Raw genomic sequence first — 22,184 nt, 5'->3', positions numbered from 1 at the left:
TGGTGACTCGTAAAGTAGGAAATGCTGTCTTGCAAGTAGCTCTCTACTTCCCTGCATTCACCCTCTGAGTGATTTCTCAAATGAGGATTAGGAGAAGGGGTTGAGCATGCTTTTCTCAGGCCTTTGCTTCTGTTTTGGGAACGCAGATTCTTAGGATGTGTGTTTTCTGTTCATCTGTATGGTAGGTTTATCTGAGCAGGCTGGACTTCTAAGAGAGAAGGAAATGGAACACCTGCATTTCTAACTGGGTGAGTTTCGTTTACATTGAAGTGATAAATAAACTTTTTGCTTCGGTTATATTTTTATCTTCATCTGTCTGACTCCTTTATTTTGTTTCTTTGTTGGTTCTGAAGTAAAATTATGGTAGTGATAGGTGTTTTGGGAGAGAAAGTTAAATTATAAATTGAGCATCCCAAATTTTAAAATCTGAATTTTGAGAATTCACTTGATATCACAAATTTAATGGTTTATTTCATGTGTGAAATGATTTAAATATTATATATTGTGTAAAATAACCTTCAGACTATGTATATAGGGTGTTGCTGAAACAAGTAAATACTGTGTTTCGTTTAGGGTCCCATTCCATAAAAACTTATTGTGTATAAACAAATACTCTAAATTTTTTTTAATCCACAATTTGAAACACATTTTGACTTATGCATTTATGCATTTCAGATAAGGGATATGCAACATGTATTAGAATTTATCTGTCTTTAATAGAATATTTGTAAGATTCAAGCTAATGTTGCATTTCCCATAATACAGCCTCCTCTGGTTTACTTGGAGGGGGAAGTCTTTGAAGCTCATACCTCCCTTGCTAAGAGGGTAGCAATGTAGAGCTTAGAGGTAGAAGGTGAACAATTAGAATTCAGAGATGCTGTGTAAGGAAAAATCAAGAGGTTAATAAAGTACAGTGGGAATACAGTGAGCCAAGTACCTCTCTGGAGCAGTTTGAATTTTAGATTTTTGGATTAGAACAGGTAGAGTCTGTGATCATGTTCTAAAATCTGAAAAACTCCAAAATCTGAAACATTTTTAGTCCTAAGCATTTTGGATTATGGATACTTAAACTGTATTCAAAATAGAACATGAGGAAAGAGTTTATTTTAAATATGCAACCTTATGCTGCAGATGTCTGACAATGGTAAGGTATCTTTGCAAATAAAAGCATTTTTCTTTACCATGTTAATATTTTAATTTATTCTGTTTAAAAATATAATATGGGGCTGGGCCTGGTGCACGCTTTTAATCCCAGCACTGGGGAGGCAGAGGCAGGCGGATCTCTGTGTGTTCAAGGCCAGCCTGGTCTATCCCTTGGTATCCAGGGAGGATCAGTGCTGACCACCCCCCATGAACACAAAATCCTTAGATGCTCAAGTTCTTCATAGAATGGAGTAATACTTGAATAGAACCTACACACAGTAAGTCCTTCACACACTGTACATCATTGTGAGATAATTTAATACTTAATACAGTGTAAATGCTGTGCAAACAGTTGCTCTGCTCTGTTGTTCGGGAATAATGACAGAGTCTACAGGATCTTCAATTGGCCATGTTGTGTGTGTTGAAAATGAGAATAGAGAGAATCAGCTACTAATTTTCATCTTTGTGTTTGAAAGAAATGATATCGGTATTTTGATTTTAAACCGAAATTAAAATTTAGTATTTGGCTGGGAGTGAGATGAAAGTTTGTCATGGTGAATTGCTGATTAAAGTACTGCTTTATTAGAAACTGAATAATACTTTTCTCAAGTCATTTAAAATTGTTATCAAACTTTTCTTGAAATGAGGTACTTGGATTGTTTAAATTTGAGTTTAAAGTTCATCGTTAGCTTTTTGACATGAATATTACTTAATCTCTGTGATAATTTATTTCCCCACAGGAAAAAAAAAGTGTATAGAATATAACTGATAGGGATTTGAGGATGAAATGAGTAGTTTTAAAAGTAGTGTAAAGATTAATGATGTATTAACATAAATTGTTAGCACTTTGGGTTTTTTGCTTATGCTGAGGATAGCATACAGGCATCATCGCTCATTCCCCCCGCTTGTCTACCCTATGCTCCTGAGACACAGCCATCAGTTACTTTATATGTGTATTTGCTGTCTCATATGGAGAGGACAAGTTCAGATTTGTATTTATAGCCTTTGGCAGTATGATTCTTTCACTGAAAATTGCAAAGGTTTTTCTTCGTTCTTGTGAACACTGAGCAGCAGTAGGAAGTGCTTTTTCTTCATGTTGGTGTCCATTGTCTAGTTTTTGGTATTCTGTATAATTTGAGCGCTGGATAGAAAAAGGAAGAGAGAAACAGAGAGAGAAGCAGAGGAAGAAAGGAGAGACAAAGAATGTATGTGGATGGTCTGATCATTTTGAAAATCATCCCTTGGAATAGTGTTCTCTGCATCTGCTTCTAGAAAACATTATTTATTTGAATTCTTTCACTTTAAGATCTTTGATTGTTATTGTTACTTCTTACAGTGAGTAGAACATTAACCTGGGTTTCCTGTTTGGGAACTATATTAAATGAAAACTTAAAAGTAATTTTTTAAAAATATATTATCATGTGTGGAAGTGTGTGTGTGGAGAGGTGTGTGTGAGGGGTGTGGGTATACATAATGTGGCGTACATGTGGAGCTCAGAGGACAGTTTTGTGGAGTCAGTCCTCTTTTTCTACCATTATGTGGGCTCTAGGGATGGAACTCTGGTTCCTAAGTGTGCACTGCAAGTAACTTTACCCAACTGAGTCATCTCGCTGGCTCTAAAAATAAGTTTTAAAGCTCATTTACCTAAGAAAGAATTACAGGTACAATTTTTTTATGATTTTCTCAATTTTTGGATGTGCATACAAAGTGCTGACATTTTAAAGGAATTATTTCATTCAGGGTAGTTTGTTTTATAGAGTATGGGCTTGAATTTGATTTTTTTAATATCTAGAAATCAAGTGATGCCATCTACTTTTAACTTTACATTGGATCACTAAGAGGTTGTGTGTGTGTTTCCTCAGTACTGGGGATCAAACCAAGGGTCTTGGGCTTTGGCATGCTAGGCAAGTGCTCCACCAGTCAGCTACATTTCTAACCCCAGTTAGAGCTTTTTACAGAAGTCTGTAACTTCCCAAAGGATAGTTAACTTGGTGAGGCACTCTTGTTTTCTTTTTGTCGAATTCACCAAATTGCTAGTTTCGCCTTTAATAATTATTAGTGACTAGGACCCTAAAACCATAGTGCTCAAACTACTTTTAAAGTTGTTAATTTTTGAAGTTGTTTTATAAGAATGTTGAAAGTAGATTTCTTTGGTGTAGTTTCTGATTTTAAAAGTAATGTGTATGACATACCCTTTGAGACATTTAGCAAAGGGCAAAAGAGAAAATAGTACATAATTCTGTGCCTCAATGATGCTTGTTACTAGTTAGAAATACATGCTAGCATCCACATACACTACGCACACTCAAAATTGGAACCATTCTGTCATTTTTCTATATGCGAAATTAAAAGGAAATTAAAATAATATAGGCATAACTAGGTTTAAAAATTAGCATTTTGTTATGATAGCAATCATGTAAGCTATTTTTAAGAATTTATTAGAAACTTCTCTTTTCATATTTTTAACACTGTGAGACTGCCCTATGTTGTTTTAATTTGTTTCCTTGGGAAATTTAATTTCTCCCATCCCTTCTGCCATAAAAGCTTTGACAAACAAATTTCTTTCTTAGAAATACATTTTTCAAGAGTTACTTTGTTAAAAATACATGATACTCTATATCTTTTTTAAAAAAATATTTTATTATTTTTATGTGTATGTGTGTATTGCCTGATGTAGGTAAGTGCACCTGTGTCTTGCAATGCCCACGGGAGGACAGAAGGAACTGTCGGATCCCCTGGGACTGGAGTTATGGACAGTTGTTAGCTGCCATGTGAGTGTTGGGATTCAAACCCGGGTCTTCTGCAAGAACAGCCAGTGTTCTTCGCTGAGCCATCTCTGCAGCGCATTACTCTGTATCTTATATAGAGTTTATCCACAAACTTGAACACCCGTTTTCCTAGTACTTCAGCCATCATTGGTTATCATTCAAACAAACCTTTGATGGGTTAAACAGCTGATTTACAAATAATTGTGGTTTCTTTTGTATCATGAGTGACGTGAAATATTTCTTCTCTTCCCTAGTTTTGGGCATTTTGTTTTCTTTTTTGTAAAATATAGTACGTTTAAGACTTTAATTATTTATTTATTTATTTATTTTATTATTATTTTTATTTTATGTGTATGAGTGTATAGCCTGCATGTATGTGAGTGCACCTCTGTCGTGCAGTACAGCGGAGGTCAGAAGAGGGTTTCGGATTCCCCTGGAACTGGAGTTAAGGACAGTTCGTAGCCGCCATGTGGGTGCTGGGAATCGAACCCGGGTCCTCTGCAAGAGCCGTCAGTGCTTTTAAACCGCTGAGCCATCTCTCCAGCCCCCAAGACTTTAATTCTTTATTTTATATTATAAAGTTGTTAAGTTTATCACCTATCTTTTATAGTTTAAATGTTTATATGATTTAATTTCATGCTTTTTGAAAACTAGTCTGTCATCTTTATTCTAATTCTTAAAATCTTCAGTGTCTTTAAAATGTTAGCGTATGGTGACTGTGGCTGGTTGTAGGTTCTTGTTTCTTACACTTTGACTTGAAAGGTATTTTGTTTTGTTTTTTAGAATTATATGTGTGCATATATATGTCTTGAGTGTATGCACACACACGTATGTACATGTGTGCATCTGGAGGACAGAAGAGGCCATCATATCCCTCTGAGCTGGAGCCTGGCTTGTTATATGGATGCTAAGATCTGAACTCTGGTCCTCATAATTTGTAGCAAGTGCTCTGTTTTTTGTCTTTTTGAAATAGGGTTCCCCTGTAGCGTCAGCTGGCCTGGAGCTCTCTATGTAGACCAAGCTGGCCTTGAACTCTGCCTCCTAAGTGATGGGATTAAAAGCGTGTGCCACCATGCCCAGCTGTAGCAAGTGTTCTTAACCACTGAGCTATTTCTGTACCCATAAGAGGTTTTTGTTTTTTTTTTTAGTTTGAGTGCAGCAGTTTTGTTCTTTGAAAATGATTACTCTCCTTTATATTTTTTCCTAGCTTTTTGTTTTTATGCTTTCGTTTGAATTTTTAGTGATCTAGAATTTGGGGGAAATAAGATAATTTTAATTGAGTCCTTTACTGAAATAACTGCATTAGACTCTTACCGCTCATCTTTTAGTCTCAGTGGTTGAAGTGCCACCACTAACACTTTTTATTTTCTGACTTTGGCATTCTGATGGGTTGTATATTAAATCTGAGAAGCAGTGTAATAGGTGAAGAACACCAAATTTGACTGTAGAGATATGGATCTAAGTTTGAATTGGCTATGTGATACTAAAACAAGTTACTGAAATCAGTCTTAATTTAAAAGTCTATAAGAAAACAATTTTTATCAAATGGAATACTGCTTGGGATCCTAAGTCATAAAGATATCCAGAAAGTTTCTCTGTAACCAAGTAAGTATTTTGTCCCAAGGCAAATTTTAGATTCTTTGAAGAGGGAAAATAACTGAAGAAGGTTATGGTATTTTGCTTCTGTGCTTAACAAATATGGTAGCTACCAGCCTGTTACGTGACTTTTCCTAGAGAGATATTAAAAAATTCACCCCAGGGGCTAGAGAGATGGCTCAGCGGTTAAGAACCCTGGTGGTTCTTGCAGAAGACCCAGGTTCGAATCCCAGCACCCACATGGCAGCTAACAGCTGGCTGTAACTCCAGTCCCAGGGGATCCGAAAGCCTCTTCTGTCCTCCTTGGGCATTACACGACACAGGTGCACTTACCTACATGTAGGCAATACACGCATATACATAAAATAAAAATAATAAATAAAAAAAATTTTAAGTTAAAAAAAATTCACCCCAGTAGAGAGGGTACCAACAGGCCAAAGAAAAGATTCTAAGTTCAGCTTGGTAAACCAGTGAGTTTATTTGGATTATTTATACATGGGCTACTCAAAGGCAGCTATTCCACTAGGAAGTTCCCTTCTAATCAGTTGTTTACCTCTTCCATGGCTTAGAGCCATGAGGAGGAGAGAGGCCTGCTGAGGGTCTTTCTGAAGGTTTTTTGAGGCCTCATGGCCCTGTGAGTCTCCTATAACCCTCTTCCCTCCTGCCAGGAGGGAATGTGAGCAGCTGGATCTTGTGAGAGTATCTTGTGAGGATCTTGTGGGTCATCACAAGTCTGCATAGCAAGTTCCAGGTCACCTGACACTACAGGGAGACCCTAGCTCAGGAAAAAAAAAAAAAAAAAAAAAAAAAAAAACCAAAACCCAAAAAAGAAAATTAAAAATTTGTTTCTTCATCTGGGCATGGTGGCATAGACCTGTAGTCTTAGTTCTCAAGAGACTGAGGCAAGTGGATTGCTGGAGTTTGAAGCCAGACTAGGCAACTTAGTGAGTTCAAGGCTTACCTGGGCTACATATTGATACTTTATCTTGAAAAACCAAACAAACCAGCCAAGCAAATTCTGCAGTTGAAGTAGACTCCCTCCCTCCCTCCCTCCCTGCCTCCCCCCCTCCCTTCCTTCCTTCCATAGCTTTTCTTATTTTTAGGGGTTTTTGTAAAAGTATATATGCTACATTGAGCAAACTCCCTCCGCATTCTACTGCCCTCCCTTTTCTCTTTAGTTTCTTTTGTTCTTTTTAAATAGTTTTGATTCCACTTTAATATCCTGTATACATACATGATTTTATATATCTGTAAAATCTAGAAACCACAGAAGATTTGTTTTTGATTGATCAGTATGACTAGCTCTGATTGCATCTCCATTTTCCTGCACTCAGCATAGCTTCTCTATGTCTGAAAAAACTTGCTTTGTCCTGACCTCTGTTCTTGGACACCTGGATGATTCTGTAGCTTCACTGCTCTGCACAGTGCTGCTGTAATGCTGGTGTGCAGGCAGCTCTGTGACAAGGTCGACGTGGAGTCCTTTGGGTTAACTGGGTCATCAGTAGATCTAATTTTAGCTTTTTGAGAAACTTTCATACTGACTTCCATAATCCCTGACTAGTTTACATTTCCAGTATCATTGTATAAGATTTCCCGTTTGTTAGCATTCTCTCAGAGCTTTTTTTTTTTTGGTCTTTGTAATGACTGTCATTCTGGCTGGGATAAGAAAGAATCTCAATGTAGTTTTGACTTGTATTCTGAGATGGCTGGTGAAGTTGAACTTTTTTTCACGTTTATTGACTTTGTATTTCATCTTTTGAGAATTGTCTATTCATTTCATTGGCCCATCTGTTGATTGGGTTGTCAGAAGTTTTTTGAGTTCTTTGTGTATCCCGTCAGGTGTATAGCTAGCAAGGATTGTCTTCCATTCTGTAGGCTGTCTCTTCTCTTGATTAACTGTTTCCCATGAAGAAGCTTTTTAATTTTGTGAGGTCCCATTTGTCAGTTGGCATTATTTCCTGAGTGACTGGAGTCCTGTTCACAAAGTTCTTGCCTATGCTTTTATCTTGTAGCGTTTCCCCTAGTTTTAGTTCTCTTATAGTTTCATAATTTCAGGTCTTAAGGTCATTGATTTACTTGAAATTGATTTTTGTGCTGATCGAGAGTTAGGGATCTGGATTTTGTTTTGTTTTGTTTTTCCTTCTGCATGTGGATGTCCAGTTTTTCCAGAACCATTTGTTGAAGAGGCTAATTTTTTGATCAATATATGCTTTTGTCATTGTTGTCAAAGATCAGCTGATTGTTGCTGTGTGGGTTTGTTCTTGTGTCTCCCTTCTGTTTGTTATCTGCATGCCTGTTTTTGTGCCAGTCCCATGTTGCTTCCCGTGTTTTGTTCCCGGGCTCAGTAATATAACTTGAGATTAGGTATAAGGATGCGTCTGGCATTATTTTTGCTCAGGATTGTTTTGACTCTCTGGGGTCTTTTGTGCTTCCATATGAATTTCAAGATTTTTTTTTTTTTTTCTGTGTCTGAGAAATAGCATCAGAATGCTCTGGGGACTGCATTGACTCTGTAGATTGCTTTTGATGGTTATAGCCATTTTTGCAGTATTCTTCCAACCCATGATTATGAGAGAACTTTCCATCTTCTAGTGTGTTCTTCAGTTCCTTCAGTTTTTTAAAGTTTTCGTTGTACAAGAGTTTCATCTCCTTGGTTAAGTTTAGTTTGTAGTATTATGCATTTTGAGGCAATTGTGAATGGGATTGTTTCCCTGATTTATCACATCCTCATTATTTAGGAAAATTATAATAGCTCTATTTCATGTGTTTAATAGCTACATGTGCCTTGTGGACAACAAAGATACTGAACATTTTCATTTTATCATACAGTTCTTTCTACTGTAGAGCTCTACAGTCATGGAGCACTTTCTAGCCCTGTGAATTGATAGTAGCTAAACACACGCACACAAAATCTGAAAGGAGGGGCTGGAGAAATGGCTCAGTGGTTCTGAGCATTTGCTGCTCTTGAAAGGACTCAGGTTTGGTTTTCAGCATCCACTTGGTGTCTCACAGCCATTCCAGGAGAACTGATGCCTTCTCTGGGCTGTGGGCACTAGGCATGCACATGGTGCACATACATGTAGGCAAATGCTTATACGTATAAAATAACCATAAGTCTTTTAAAAATATGAAAGAAATGACAGATAAAGCAAATAGTGAATTCTTTAAAATAAAGCAGCATAGTAAAGGTTATATACAAAATACAGGATATTAGAAAAGCATCATGGAAGAAAAACACTTCGAGTCATTATTTAAAGGGTATTACTTCTCTGAGTTGAATGTAATCTTCTTTGATTGAGACATTTCTGTAACTTGTAGGAGTTTTACCTGTGTTAAATAACATGTTCTTTGATTAATTTCTGGTTTTTTAAGGTAAAACTATTTGGTCATAGTAAAAAGGGAAAAATAGAATCATAATCATAGAAAACAAAGTAATGTTTTAACTTAAAATCATGGATCTTTTAAGAATTTAGAGCTAAGGACTGGAGAGGCGGCTCAGTGCTTGGGAGCAGTGGCTGCTCTTGCAGAGGACTCAGGTTCCCAGCACCTACATGGTGGCTAACAACCAACTGTAACTCCAGTTCCAGAGAATCTAACACCATCTTCTGGCTTTCATGGGCATTGCATGCATGTGGTGCACTTACATACATGCAGGCAAAATATTCATACACATAAAATAAATGTTCAAAATCATAATTTTATTTTTGAAACAGCAGCAAACAAAACAGAATATAGAAATAGAGCTTGGGGTGCAGCCTGTACTTGCCTGGGTTCTGTCCCAGGGAGGGGTTGGAAGGAAGAAGAGATGGAGGGGAGAGTAGGTACAGATTCCTTGGACATAGTTATTATTATTATTACTGTTTTTTTTGAGATAAGGTCTTACTATACAACCCTGGCTGCCCTAGACTTTGCTGTGTAGACAAGGCAGACCTCAGTCTCAAAGAGAGCTCCACCAGCCTCTCCAAATGATGAGCTTAAAGGTGTGCACTACTACACCTGGCTTATTCCTCCTACCTTCTTGATCTGTGCTTCCTAAGAGCAGGTATTGTTACTAGAAATTGGAGCATTGTAATTTTTGCTCATTAGTACTCTGCCATGACTGAGATGTGGATATAGTTAGTTTATATGATAATTCTCTTTTAAGATAAAGCCACTGGTAGTTAAAGACTGCTTATAAATATTTATACTCTGTATTTCCCCTGTATTTAGTGGGTTATATTAAATGGCCTTTGGTGTCTTTCATTTTAATTAGGTGATTAGAACATTTTGTAAAAGCTTATACAAGTTATACCAAGCCTATACTAAGCTGTGGGGATGCAAACATGAAATAGACTTTGTTCTTGTCTTCAAAGATCTTATAGTATAACGGGGGGGGGGCAAATTGCAGAAACATTTTGCTAGTTTATTGGTCATGTGTACAAAATCAAAACTAAACAAAACTATACTTTAGCAGTCATTAAAATAGAAAATTTCTATAACAAAATGACTTCCAAATACTTTGTTACTGTATTTGGCATTATCAATAAAAATGTATTATAGCTGGGCGTGGTGGCGCATGCCTTTAAGCCCAGCACTTGGGAGGTAGAGGCGGGCAGATCTCTGTAAGTTTGAGGCCAGCCTGGTCTATATAGTGAGTTCCAGACCAGCTGGAGCTACAGGGAGACCCTGTCAAAAAAAAAAAGAAAAAGAAAGTATTATAAAAAACAGATTTAGAAAATTTGACTAATATAAGTGGGGATACAATACAAACTAAGTTTCCCTTTATATTTCTGGCATTTCCTCAGAGGCAGTCAGTCATATTCTACTTGACATTTCCATGCATTTATTAAATCTGGCTTATTTGACTTAAAATGCCTTTAAGCATAATTCATGTTGTTGTGTGTCAGTAGTGGCTCCAAATGCTTAATGTGTGTGTTGTTAGATGGTGTCCCACCTCTCTGCAGCCCTGTTCATTTTTCTTCTCCATCTGCTGTTGTGCCCATCTCAGTGTTCTCACTTTAGTGTTATTTTCAGCTATATATGGATTTCCATTTTCTTTTGATAGTTGTCATTTTGTACTGAGAGTCCATTCTGTTACTCAAGATTGTTTTCTTCTTTCAGTTCTTTGGGTATATTGGTCTTTGAATATATTTATAGAATGCTTCGAAATTTGCTAAACCAACATCTGGGCTTACTTGGAGTCAGTTGTTATCAAATACCTTTTCCTGTTTTATGTGTTGGCATGCCTCATAATTTTAGACAAAATTTGGATATTATAGTGTTCTTATTGAAGATTTTCTTTGCTGTTTTAGTGACTACTAATTTGCCTGGACTCGGACTACAAACCTGTTTTCCCTGCAGTATACAGCAGCTCTGTCTGCCTAGTTTTTTTGAGCTGCTTATTTATTAGCCTCATATCCTGGGGGCAAGTCTGCAGAAGGAATTCTTTTCTACACCTATTGTAATTTGTTATTCAGCCAAGAATTTGAGCAGAAATCATAGTCATATTTTGGAATTCATCCTTTCTGTATGTCCATTCTTTCTGGGTATTCCCTTTGCATTTCCAGCTCATTTACTAGTGGTCTCTGTTCTAATGTCCCAACAACATGGGCTTCAGTTTTCTGCTGTGTGAGTCATGTATGGTTAGGGGATGCACTCCATTAAGAAAGCATCAAACTCATATCTTGTGCCATGCAATTTTTGAGGGTAGATTCTTCTCTGGGGAAGAGTCTTCTGTGGTATCTGCATTTTTGCCAGGTTATCTGGGGTTCCTCTCACCTGAGTATGTAGTTAGGTGTCAGTCAGGGATTTGAGGGGAGTTTATGCTCAGATTTGGGGTCTTTGTCCCTCTTTTTTGTTTTGCTTTTTGTTTTTCCACTTCTGGTGTATCTGCTTTACATTTCCAGTTGTACTTTGAGTGCTGGGACACTTTCTATAACCTTGAGCTGTGTGGCTTCCTGGTTCCTGCACAATATTTGTGAGACATAGATGACATGGGGTAAAAAAACCTTGGAACCAAACTCATGATTCTGTCCCTTAATGGAGTTCTTAAGAGTAAACTCCTCTTTCACTGTGACTTGCTTTTGAGATTTTTTGTGTGTGTGTGTTTTAAATAGGCTTTTAAAAAGTTTGTCCAGATTTAAATTGTTTTCTGTAGGGTTTACATGATGGCTTCACCTGCCCACATATATAGAAGATGCCTTTTCATTCCTTGGGTGTCCATTTTTATTTTAAAAATCGCTTCTCTGTGTGCGTGCGTGCGTGCGTGTGATGATTATCTGTGTGGTATTTAGTCCTCAAAGTCTGACTCTTCAGTACCTTGTCAATTAATTTATGGATTCATATTGCACTCCTTGGGAATATTTAAAGAGGGTTAATGAAAAGGAAGTTATAAATATTTTTAGACCATTTTCAAAGCTTCGTGATTGTTCTGTATGTTTCTGCTTTTCTGGGTGGTACAAACTCTTTTATTCCTAAAGTTGGAGGTTTATTAAATGGTCCTCAAGTTTCTTCAGTCAAGGCTTCTGTAAAGATTTCCTGTATAGCTAGTTCAGAATTAACTGTAAACATTCAAGTGTCTTTTTGACTGCCAATCCCAAGTGATGTGTTCACTCTGTGGGACTTTTTCCCCTTTTGTTCCTTTCCATATAGAGAAGGTTACTTTAGACACTTAGCTCACTCCAGTTTCTTTTTAACTATTCTTGGCCAATCTTGACCACCCATGCCTCTAGATAATTTGACTTGGTCTCTAACTGACGGTTCAATGTACCTTGTCTTTTCATTGTTCTCACTTAAAAAATTTTTATTTTTATTTTTTATGTGTATGAGTGTGTTGCCTGCGTGTGTTTTAGTGTACTTGTATCATGCAATCCCTGCAGAGGTCAGAAGAAAGCATCAGATCCTGTAACTGGAGTTATGGATGGTTGTTAGCTGCTATGTGGGTCCTGGGAATCGAACCTGGGTCCTCTGCAAGAACAGCCAGTGCTCTTTTAATCATTGAGCCATCTCCCTTCATTGTTCCCACTTTAAAAAAAAATTACAGTTATTTATTGTTTATGTGTGGGGGTTATTATGCCTGCCATGGTGTGCATGGAAGTCTGAGAACAATTTGTGGGAGTCAGTTCTCTCCTTCCAGCCTGTGGGTCCCAGGGATAGAATTAAAGTCATTGGGCTCGGCAGAAGGGCCATTACCTGGTGAGCCATCTTGCCAGTCCTTGATCTTTCATACTTAACAGGTCTTTCTCTCCAGTAACTACTACAATTGAATTACTTTCTAGTTTGAAAGATTAAAAATAGGGTCTGGGGAGATGTCTAGTCAGTAAATTGCCTGCTATGTATGCATGAGGTCTTGAGTTCAGATCCCTGGCACACATGCAGAATAGCCAGGTATGGTGACATTGGGCTTTAACCCTAGTGCAAGAGACAGTGGAGAGAGGTGGATCCCTGAGGTTGATTGAGTAGCCAGTCTAGGCTCTCAACAAGTACCAGTTACATTGAGAGACCATCTCAAAAGATAAGATGGAAAGCATTTGAGGAAGACGCCCAGCGTCACCCGCTGACCTCCATGTGTGTGTACATGTGCATGTACACCCACATGTACATGTGCGCACATGCAGACACACACACACAAAGAAAGATAAAAAGAATTTCATATTAATAGAAAAGCTCTCATATGACAATACCATTTAGACTGAGGTCACAGTAGGATATACAAAAACATAAGACTGAGGTTTAAAAGATATCTACTGATAATAAGGAGGAAATATATCAATTCCTGGTACTTAGCCTGATACATTGGAAAACATATTGGATTTTGGCTAAACTGGATTTTATTCTTAACTTCTAAAACTTCATTATGAACAAAATAATAGAATTGTTTAAAATGATTTTAAATAGAAGGAAATAATGCAAATTTGCTAGCTCACTGATACATAGTGCTAATAATAAATTGTTTCCTTATACTATCTATTGCTTTTGAGAAAGAATATTGATTTTATGTGTATGAGTGTACTGTTTGCATGTATGTGAGTGCACCATGTCGTGCGAAGTTGTGGAGGTCAGAAGAGGGTGTCATATTCTCTGGAACTGGAGTTGAGGACAGTTCTTAGCCTCCATGTGGGTGCTGGGAATCGAACCCGGGTCCTCTGCAAGAGCAGTCAGTGCTCTTAACTGCTGAGCCAGCTCTCCAGTCCCTGCTTTTTTTAATTAAAAAAAAAAATTCTTATTTTTTTATGTCCTTCTGTGGATCTTTATCTTTAATCCATATTATCTGGAAGTCGTGTCCCAGGGAGCACATGTTTACGATATTTGTGTTGTCTTGAAGTTTCTATGGTGCTTTCCTTCCCCTTTTTAAAAAGTATTATCCAATTCTACTTCTACAATTGAGTCGCCCTTCTCTCAGTTGGCTTTTGGCAGTCTCCTAAGAAAACACATATTCTACCTAATCAGCAGGCCCGATCTCTGTATAGATCATTGTATAGATCAAATTATTTGGAATTTAGATTGTTTCTGTTGTGTCTAAAAATAAATAGCAATGTATTTTCTAGAAACTTTCAGTAGTCCAGTGGGTTTTTTTTGTTTTTTTTTTGACAGTTGTAAGATGTAGCAGCAGTACATTTTAGTTTGCCTTATGTAACATAGACATTTGGCCAAAATTGAAGGGACTTTTATGATAAAGAGTTATTAGATATAGGAAATGGAGAGCCATTAGAAGGTTTTAGAATGATTTTTTTTTCATTGAAGGAAATGTGCCATTAAATGGCAGTAAGGATGCCAGCCAAGAGACTTATCAATAGATGACAGTGGTTTAAAATGAAGGCAGTAGCCTTATGAATGCAAAGGGAGAGAAGGGATCCAAAAAAATTTTTGAAGTAGACTTAATATGGGGAAATGAGAAGTCAGGGATGATATCACGTCTTTCAACTTGATGGACAAAGATGACCCTAACTGATACTGAGAGGCCACGATGATGAGGCCGTGTAAAATTTAGACTGTAGAGCTCCTAATTTTATATATCTTTGAATTTTTATTATTATTTATTATTGTGTGTGTGGTGTGCACACCACACATACCATGTAAAAGAGAATAACTGAGAAGTAGGTTCTCGCCTTCCATCTGTCTTGGGTGCTGGGGAATCCAACTCAGGTCTTTAGGCTTGTGCAGCAAGTGCTTTTACCCAAAGAGCCATCATGCTGGCCCTGTCTTTGGCTTTTGTGAATGAATTCCCCTTGTTTTAGTCCATCTAATTTGGTTTAGAAATGTAGAGAAAGAACACTGGAGCCTGTGACAGGAAACCCGGGTCCTAATCAAATCTACATAGTTTTGCTAAATAATTTGAACAGTTACATATATTAGTTTATCATTTGCTTTCATTTTTGGTGTTTACCATCTCTATAAGTAAAATCTGATCTATTTTCAAATGAATACTTTGAAGGTCTGTATATTTTTCAAGATTAAGTATATTTCGTATATTAAATTCTTGTTGCATTTTGTCATCCTATTGACCAACTTTGTGAACTTCAGCAAAGTTACAAAAATTCCAAGATTGTTTTCTCTTTATGGAGATTATAAAGCCAACCTTGCTGGGTCGGGGATTTAGCTTAGTGGTAGAGCGCTTGCCTAGCAAGTGCAAGACCCTGGGTTCGGTTCTCAGCTCCTGAAAAGAAAAAGACAAAATAACAAAAAAAGACCAAAAAAAGAAAAAAAAAGAAAAAGAAAACAAGGCAAATAAAGCCAACTTTGCAAGGTGATTGGGAAGATTAGATAGTGACTGACTATATGTCAACAAAGGTCAGGTATCCTGTAAGCTATTGTGTGAGTTTCTTTGTAATTTTATAGGAGTATGGTAGATTTAGTATTCATAAACTCATACATGAAAAAGTATTAAGATGTGATTCCTTGGTAAGGCATTTTTATGGTAATTACGTTGTGAGGATACTAAAATATGTTCATTTTTCAGCAGAAAATTTCTATCCAGCTTAAGTTTGGTTAAACAAATAATAACATTGTAATTTAGTCTTAAATGTTTTGTGCCACTGGGGCATGTAGCTCAGCAGTAGAACACTTGACCAGCATGCATGAGGTCCTGGTTTCAATCCCTGGGAGAGGCAAAACAAACAAAAGAGCAAAAAAACTTTACTAAGCATTTTAACTTTGGGTAATTAAATATTCCAAATGAAACTTGATCTAAAATCATCATTCTATGGGATTGTTTTTGCTTTTGGGGTCATGAATTGATGTTTAGAAACATGAGGTACTTGGACAATGATTGCTTACATATACTTATTAAATAAAAGTAATACATATTAAACTGCCACACAGGGGTTGCAAATTTAGAAGGTGCATCAAGTAAAACATACCTTAAAAAGACTTTTGGAGTCTATTTCAATTTGATTTGTGATATTTTGGTATGTTTAGTATTTTGTGATGTATTTATCACTTTAAAAATATGTCACAGTGATATCAAGTCTATAGAATTCTATAGCTATTTTATTCTACATAAAGGTGAACACTACTCTTTTATGTAGGTTATGGGTCCTCCATGTGTGCTTTCAGAGCAATAGTGTAAGGAAACTTGAAGTGGGATGGCAGGACGGCCTCATCCCTATGACAGTAACTCCAGCGACCCAGAGAATTGGGATCGGAAATTGCATAGTAGACCTCGTAAACTTTATAAACATTCAAGGTAGGTAGAAAATGCGTATTTCACATATCAAAGCTCTGTTAAACCTGACTTAACAGCTACTACTTCATATGATTTTGGCAAGTCCTGTCAGAGGATGTGGACCCATCTACAAAATACTGTGCATGTTTGTGCTTCTCCCGAAATAGCTTTTAGAGAAACAGTTCTTTGCTTTTGACTTTTTAATATTTTTGTTCTTTGAATAGTTCTGTCTCTAAATTACATTAAAATTTTAGTTGACCCCATGATTGTTATAATTGGATCAGGTTGAAATCCTAGCAGGATAGGTTAGTTATTATATATTTGAAACTCTAATAGAAATTTATTTATACCTTAATTGCATTATGTGTGCAGATTTCACTTGCCAGTTTGTCAGTGCTTGCCTCAATGCATCATTAACTATGTAAAATAAATTGTGTGGGCACACTGATCCCAATGGAAAAATTAATCTTTCTAGATGGACTCTACTGTTTCCTTTCAAATCTGATGCATAAAATGAAATTGATCTTAAAAGTTTGTGCTTATCTGTCTGTTATTTTTTAAACTTTGATTTTGTGCTGTGACTAAATGAGAGTTACTTAGAACACTTCGTAATCTGGTATTTTAAGGTATTAATTGACAACTCATAAACGCCACATATTACAGGTATGTAAGCATGTTTTCATAGAGGATTTTGTTTTAAAAATATTGCTCAGAGGACATTATTGAAAGTTTAACTTACTTGAATATTAAGTCTTCTGATCATTGATAATAACCATTACCAGGTTTCTTGAAAAAGTACCATGATTTTGAAATCCTTTTTGTAATAAAATAGTTCAAATAAAAAAGTGGGGAAACTGGAACGGTGGCTCAGCAATTAAGAACCCTCGCTGCTCTTGCAGGGGACCTGGGTTCAGTTCCCAGCACCCACATGGTGGCTAGTAAGTGTCCATAATTCCAATCACAGGGGATCTGACACCCTTTTCTGGCATCTCTAGGCAGTGTACACACACAGAGCACTTACATCATACAATCAAAACACTCATAAACATAAAATAAAAATAAATAATACTTTTTTTTTAGGCAGTCTCAGTATGTAGCCCTGGCTAGCCTGGAATTTTCTATATTGACAAGGTTGGTCTTGAACTCACAGAGATCCACCTGTATCTGCCTCCAGAGTGCTGCGATTAAAAAGGGCATATACCACCATGTCTGTCTTAGTTCAGATACGTTTAAACTATATTTCATAGTTAGAAAATAGGAATGATTGGTGCTTTTTGAGTCTCCTGATAAGATATGTATTTATATTGTAGATTTTTTAAAATATTGTAGATTTTAATGTGGTGTCTTAAAATTCCAAGTTAACTTTGTTAATTTATAAGTACATGCCACATGGTATGAATATTTTTGGTTTGTTTTATTTATATTCTCTTTCATTTTTTCTCTCTCTCTCTCTCTCTCTCTCTCTCTCTCTCTCTCTCTCTCTCGGTGTGTATGTGTATGTCCTTCAAGTGGGGGCTTTCATTCTTTATTCCATAATCTTGTCCTTAAGATAGTGGAGAGCTTCAAAGATGTGCTGGTTTTATTGTATTGTGTAGGACTGTAGTTGTATATACCATGTTGTGTATGCATTTTTTCATGTAAATTATATATTGTGCTTCCTAATTCTTGATATGTTTCTGCTGATGTGCAGTACTGCATTATATACTAAAAAACTGACAAGTGTAGAAATGCCATTGTTTGCTTTTAGGAAAACTTCATCCATTCATGGGGAAAAATTTGTAAAAACGTACAATGCTGTTTTCATTACTCTTGCTTCATTTCTGTAACCAACAGTTCTTGATTTCTGTACCTTTAGTAACTTTTATAGTTTTATTTATTCTTTGTGGTGCTGGAGATTGAGTGCAGAGCTTTGTCTGTGCTGGAGAAGTACTCTTCAACTGAGCCTTCCATAAGCAACTTTTTTTGTTGTCTTTTTGAGACAGGGTCTCCCTGTAGCCCCAGATGACCTGGAACTTGCTATATAGACCAGACTGGCCTCGAACTCAAGATGATCTGCCTGCCTCTGACTCCTGAGTCCTGGGATTAACAGTGTGTGCCACCTTGCCAGGCCATTCATTAGCAATTTTTTTTTTTGATGTTTTTAGGTAAGTTGTAATAGTATTAGGGTTGTTTGAATGAAAGACATTAAAACGAAATGAAAATGTTAATAACTTGATTAAAACTTTTTTAAAAAGTTGGGTGTGGTAGTACATGCCTATAAATCCTAGCCCTTGGAAGGTAGAGACAGGGGATATTAAGCCTTGTGTGGAGGAACTGTCCAATCAAGTATAGCTTACTTTTAGAGACTTCTTGTCCCTGTGTTTTTAGGAATATTTCACTTTAACATTTAAATTTTAAAAAAGGATAGTTTGAGTTTTCTTTTTAAGTGGTAGTTTGGGAATTAATAGTAAACTAGTTGGGTGGGAGGTTTTAAAACTAACAATCTGCCAGTCATGGTGGTGCACGCCTTTAATCCCAGAACTCGGGACACAGAGGCAGGTGATCTCTGTGAGATTGAGGCCAGCCTGGTCTACATAGTGAGTTCCAGGCCAGCTGAGGCTATAGGAAGACCCTGTCTCAGAAACAACAGCAGCAACAATAAAACCTGATAATTAGCAAGTATTATTGAGAACCTGCCCTCAGTTCAGGAGAGTGTCCAAAGGATTTCAAGAGTACTGAGAGTGCTGTTAATGGAGTACTTTAATGTCCATGTATGAAATAATTAGAACATTACAGGATGCTCAAATCATAGTACTGACTTGTAAAATGAAGGTCAGAGTAAGAGTCATTGTCAGCTTGAGTTAGGTGAAAATAACATGCTAATCCTTAGGCCATTAGAGTATTAAGAGTCAATGAAGGACAGGTCTCTCAGGCATCTTTAGATTGCCTTGACTGGATCTGAAGGTAGACCTTTGGATAGTGCTACTGTTTCCTTTTGGCAGGAGGAAAAAAAAAAATGAGGCTGATAAACTTGCCTTAGGCTATCCAACTTGTAATCAACAAAGCTGGAATTTGTGAACAAGATTCTTACTCCTTTTCTTTTAAATAATTTATCATTATAGAGAAACCAAGTGTAATGAACTCCTACTAGACCCCACTCATGGCTGATTTTTTTCCATCTGTGTCTTTATCTACTTATCCATTTTTTTTTCTTTAATCTTAAATATTTTGTTTAGGGATATTTGAGTAAAAACCACGGGCTAAAGTCAAGGATTTTGTGTTGGGGGGGGGTCTGTCTGTCGGTCCATCTGTCCGTCTGTCGGTCTGTCTGTCTGTCTAGAGGTAAGAGATACTGGAACATATACTTAATTACTTAAGAATACCAGGCTCAAAAATCTCTGAATTGCTTGAATTTTCCCACAGGATCACAAGGTTAGTTGTGTGGCTCCAGCCATTACATCCACCTTCCAGACAAGAAGAAAGAAAGGAAGGACAGTGGAAAATGACTTCATTCTGCCAAAACATTAGTTTTCTTAGAAATTTTCAAGTTAACTACTTAGAGATCATATATTATGTCTCGAGGTCAAGGAGACTGAGAAAGAAATAGTTTTTAAGTTAGGGATACTGTTGCTGCCAACAAGATTGGCAGTTTATACTTAGAAGTAGTAAAGAGATGAGTATAATTTTCTTCACTCAGTTTTGGTAGATAGTAGAAAAGTCTTGTTAAATACGCCTTGTTTTATGTGTATTTTTGAGTAGCCTTATAGTCTCTGTTTTTTACTTTTGACCCTTTCCCCTGTGGCCAAAATAAGCTTGGATTTATAAAAGTAATGATAGCCACTCTCTTACATGTACTAACTCACTGTTGTTGATAGTTTAGGGCTTGGTGTAGATACCATACATCTTAGGATTTCTAGCCAATTCAGTTTTTGAAGTATTTTTTCCATAAAGGTTTTTTAAAATGTAGATTTGCGACGTATCACTGTGGCAAAAAAGGCAAAACAGGGAAGCTCTTCTGGATGCAGATGGACCCGCAGGTTGTATATAAATAAACCAGGTTAAAAACTAGTGGATATTATTTCTGTGTGAGTACTATAGTTAATATGTATGTGGAGGAATTTCGTAGCTTCCCAGAGCTGTTAAAGGTGATTTCAGTTGAAGTGTACTTGGCCTGAAATGTGACAGCTTTTCATTAAATTATGAGTTAGAGGCATTTGTTTTCCTATTTGAAAGAAAATGAGCACCTCTTCTATATAATGTTAAAATGTCTGAAGATAAAATGTGCTAAAAACTCTTGAAAGTTTGACTTTGGTAGCATATAACTATATAAAAACTATCTGCAGTCTGCTCTGATTTCTAAAGATAAATGCATCATACATTCAATATCAGACTTTGCCGCAGGGTTCCACATAGAAGTACGCATGCTCATTTCTTCTGAGACTGCATGAAGAGCAGGCTTTCCAGTTTCCCTTTTAAGTCACTCGATAGTCCCAGCAGCAGTTTGGAATGGAAAAGTTTGGTTGCTTAAAAGAAGAGTTCTTGGGTACATTCTTAGGTTGTAGTTATTTTCCTTGTTATTTTAAAGCGAAGCTTTACTGTGTACAACAGATGCATTAATACTGAAAGGAAAAAGTTGTCTGCATCCTAGTTCCTAAAACCTGGCAGGCTGTCAGGGCTAGAATTAGCTTTACAGATGGCATTTGGCAACATACCCACATATCTCTAAGTCCTCATCTCCTGCGGTTTCCTCCACCTGTCTATCAATTACAATATCCAATCACTGCTCAGAGATGAAGAAATGGGATGATCACAGCTCACACGATGCTGCTTGGTGAGAAACGTCAGTGCTGCACAACCCACGGCTGAGTCAGTGTCTGTGAGAAAATGAACTGAATTAATATGTGGAGGGGATTACATCTCTGAACGTTTAAAGCCTAAGTATCTGCAACAGCGTTGTTCCACAGTAGAGAGAGGAAAGCTGAAGGAAGTCTGTGGACAGGGGAGGTAGGAGGAGACTGGGAAATTTTCTGATTATTCAGAAGAATCTTGAAGATGATGGAAATACCAGATGTACTAAAGTTTCCTAGTAATGCCCAAGGATGCTGACCTGGCTTTCAGTGCTGCATTGTTTGAGAAAGCAGAGTCCCTTTATACTCTGATTTCTAATTTTTTTTCTTGTTTTTGTGTGTCTACCCTGGCATATACTAAAAGAAGGTGTGTATTCATTTATTACATGCTGTCTCTGGGTTATAATTATATACATGAATATGAGCAAGGTAGAGAAATGTTGGCCTTTGTTTCATTATGATCATTTACATTGCTAATTGTAAAAGATCATATGTCTGTCATTTTCATGATGCCTTATTTAAAATAAACGGAGTATGTTTTTGTTGTTTTCATGGGTTCGATGCTTTGTTAGTTCATGTTACTTCAGAGTGTATTATGTTTAGTATTATATTTTAATGAATGCAAAACTTATCTAAGGAAAGACTAATTTTGAAGCAGTTATTTATACAATGAAGTAAAATTCAAGATGAAAATAAAATATTTACAATTTCCTAAGGATGGTTTTAAAAATATTTTTGCTTTTGAATGAATGAAAAATTAATTGATCTATATATGGTAGTATTTTGCCAGGCTAAGTGTATTTGAATTAAAGCCCTAACTGGGTAAAGTGACTTTCTAGTTGTACAGAATGTGAATAGATGATGTAAATGCTGTCACTGAAAGAAAATGAACCAGATAAGTTTTGGGGTTAGTGTAAATTAATTTTTAACCAGATGAAAAAAATTTTAAATAAAGATAATTGCTCTTCTTGTAAAATTTTAAATCTTAACATATGACATTGCTTACCTGATTAGGAAATTTTAGCACAATTTAAAACAGTAAATAGGTTTTTTACCTCTCGTCTTCATTTTCAGTTATTTTATAGGGACATTGGGATATCCAGTATATTAAAATTACTCAACTTCAGTGTCTATAAGTAGTTGTATAAAATTCATAATAACCATTGAAATTATCATTCATGTGCTTATCTAGTTAGATCAGTGGTATCT

At 36.5% G+C, this 22,184-nt stretch overlaps 1 protein-coding gene across 9 annotated transcripts in view; it reads left to right on the top strand.

Moving 5' to 3' along the window:
- Btbd10 (BTB domain containing 10) overlaps nt 1–22,184 on the top strand; it is a 57,301-nt gene that overhangs the window by 4,189 nt on the left and 30,928 nt on the right. For 2 of the 9 annotated variants that reach the window (XM_008853508.2, XM_029556333.1), the window contains exon 2: nt 186–248. The exons of 3 other annotated variants lie outside the window; for them this stretch is intronic. Coding sequence is in view for 4 of the 6 variants with exons in the window: in XM_008853505.1 (XP_008851727.1) it covers nt 21,218–21,342 (125 nt within the window). In the remaining 2 variants the exon portion in view is untranslated. Of the gene's footprint in view, nt 1–185; nt 249–16,012; nt 16,171–20,944; nt 21,343–22,184 lie in introns of those variants that run through there. 4 more of the 9 variants (XM_008853506.2, XM_017803276.2, XM_008853505.1 and 1 more) reach the window with 4 other exon arrangements.

This window comes from Nannospalax galili, unplaced genomic scaffold (assembly GCF_000622305.1).
Source record: "Nannospalax galili isolate Female #2095 unplaced genomic scaffold, S.galili_v1.0 scaffold44, whole genome shotgun sequence".
Taxonomy (NCBI): Eukaryota; Metazoa; Chordata; class Mammalia; order Rodentia; family Spalacidae; genus Nannospalax; species Nannospalax galili.
Note: the sequence above shows the minus strand (reverse complement) of the source record. Positions and strands in the feature narration are given on the sequence as shown.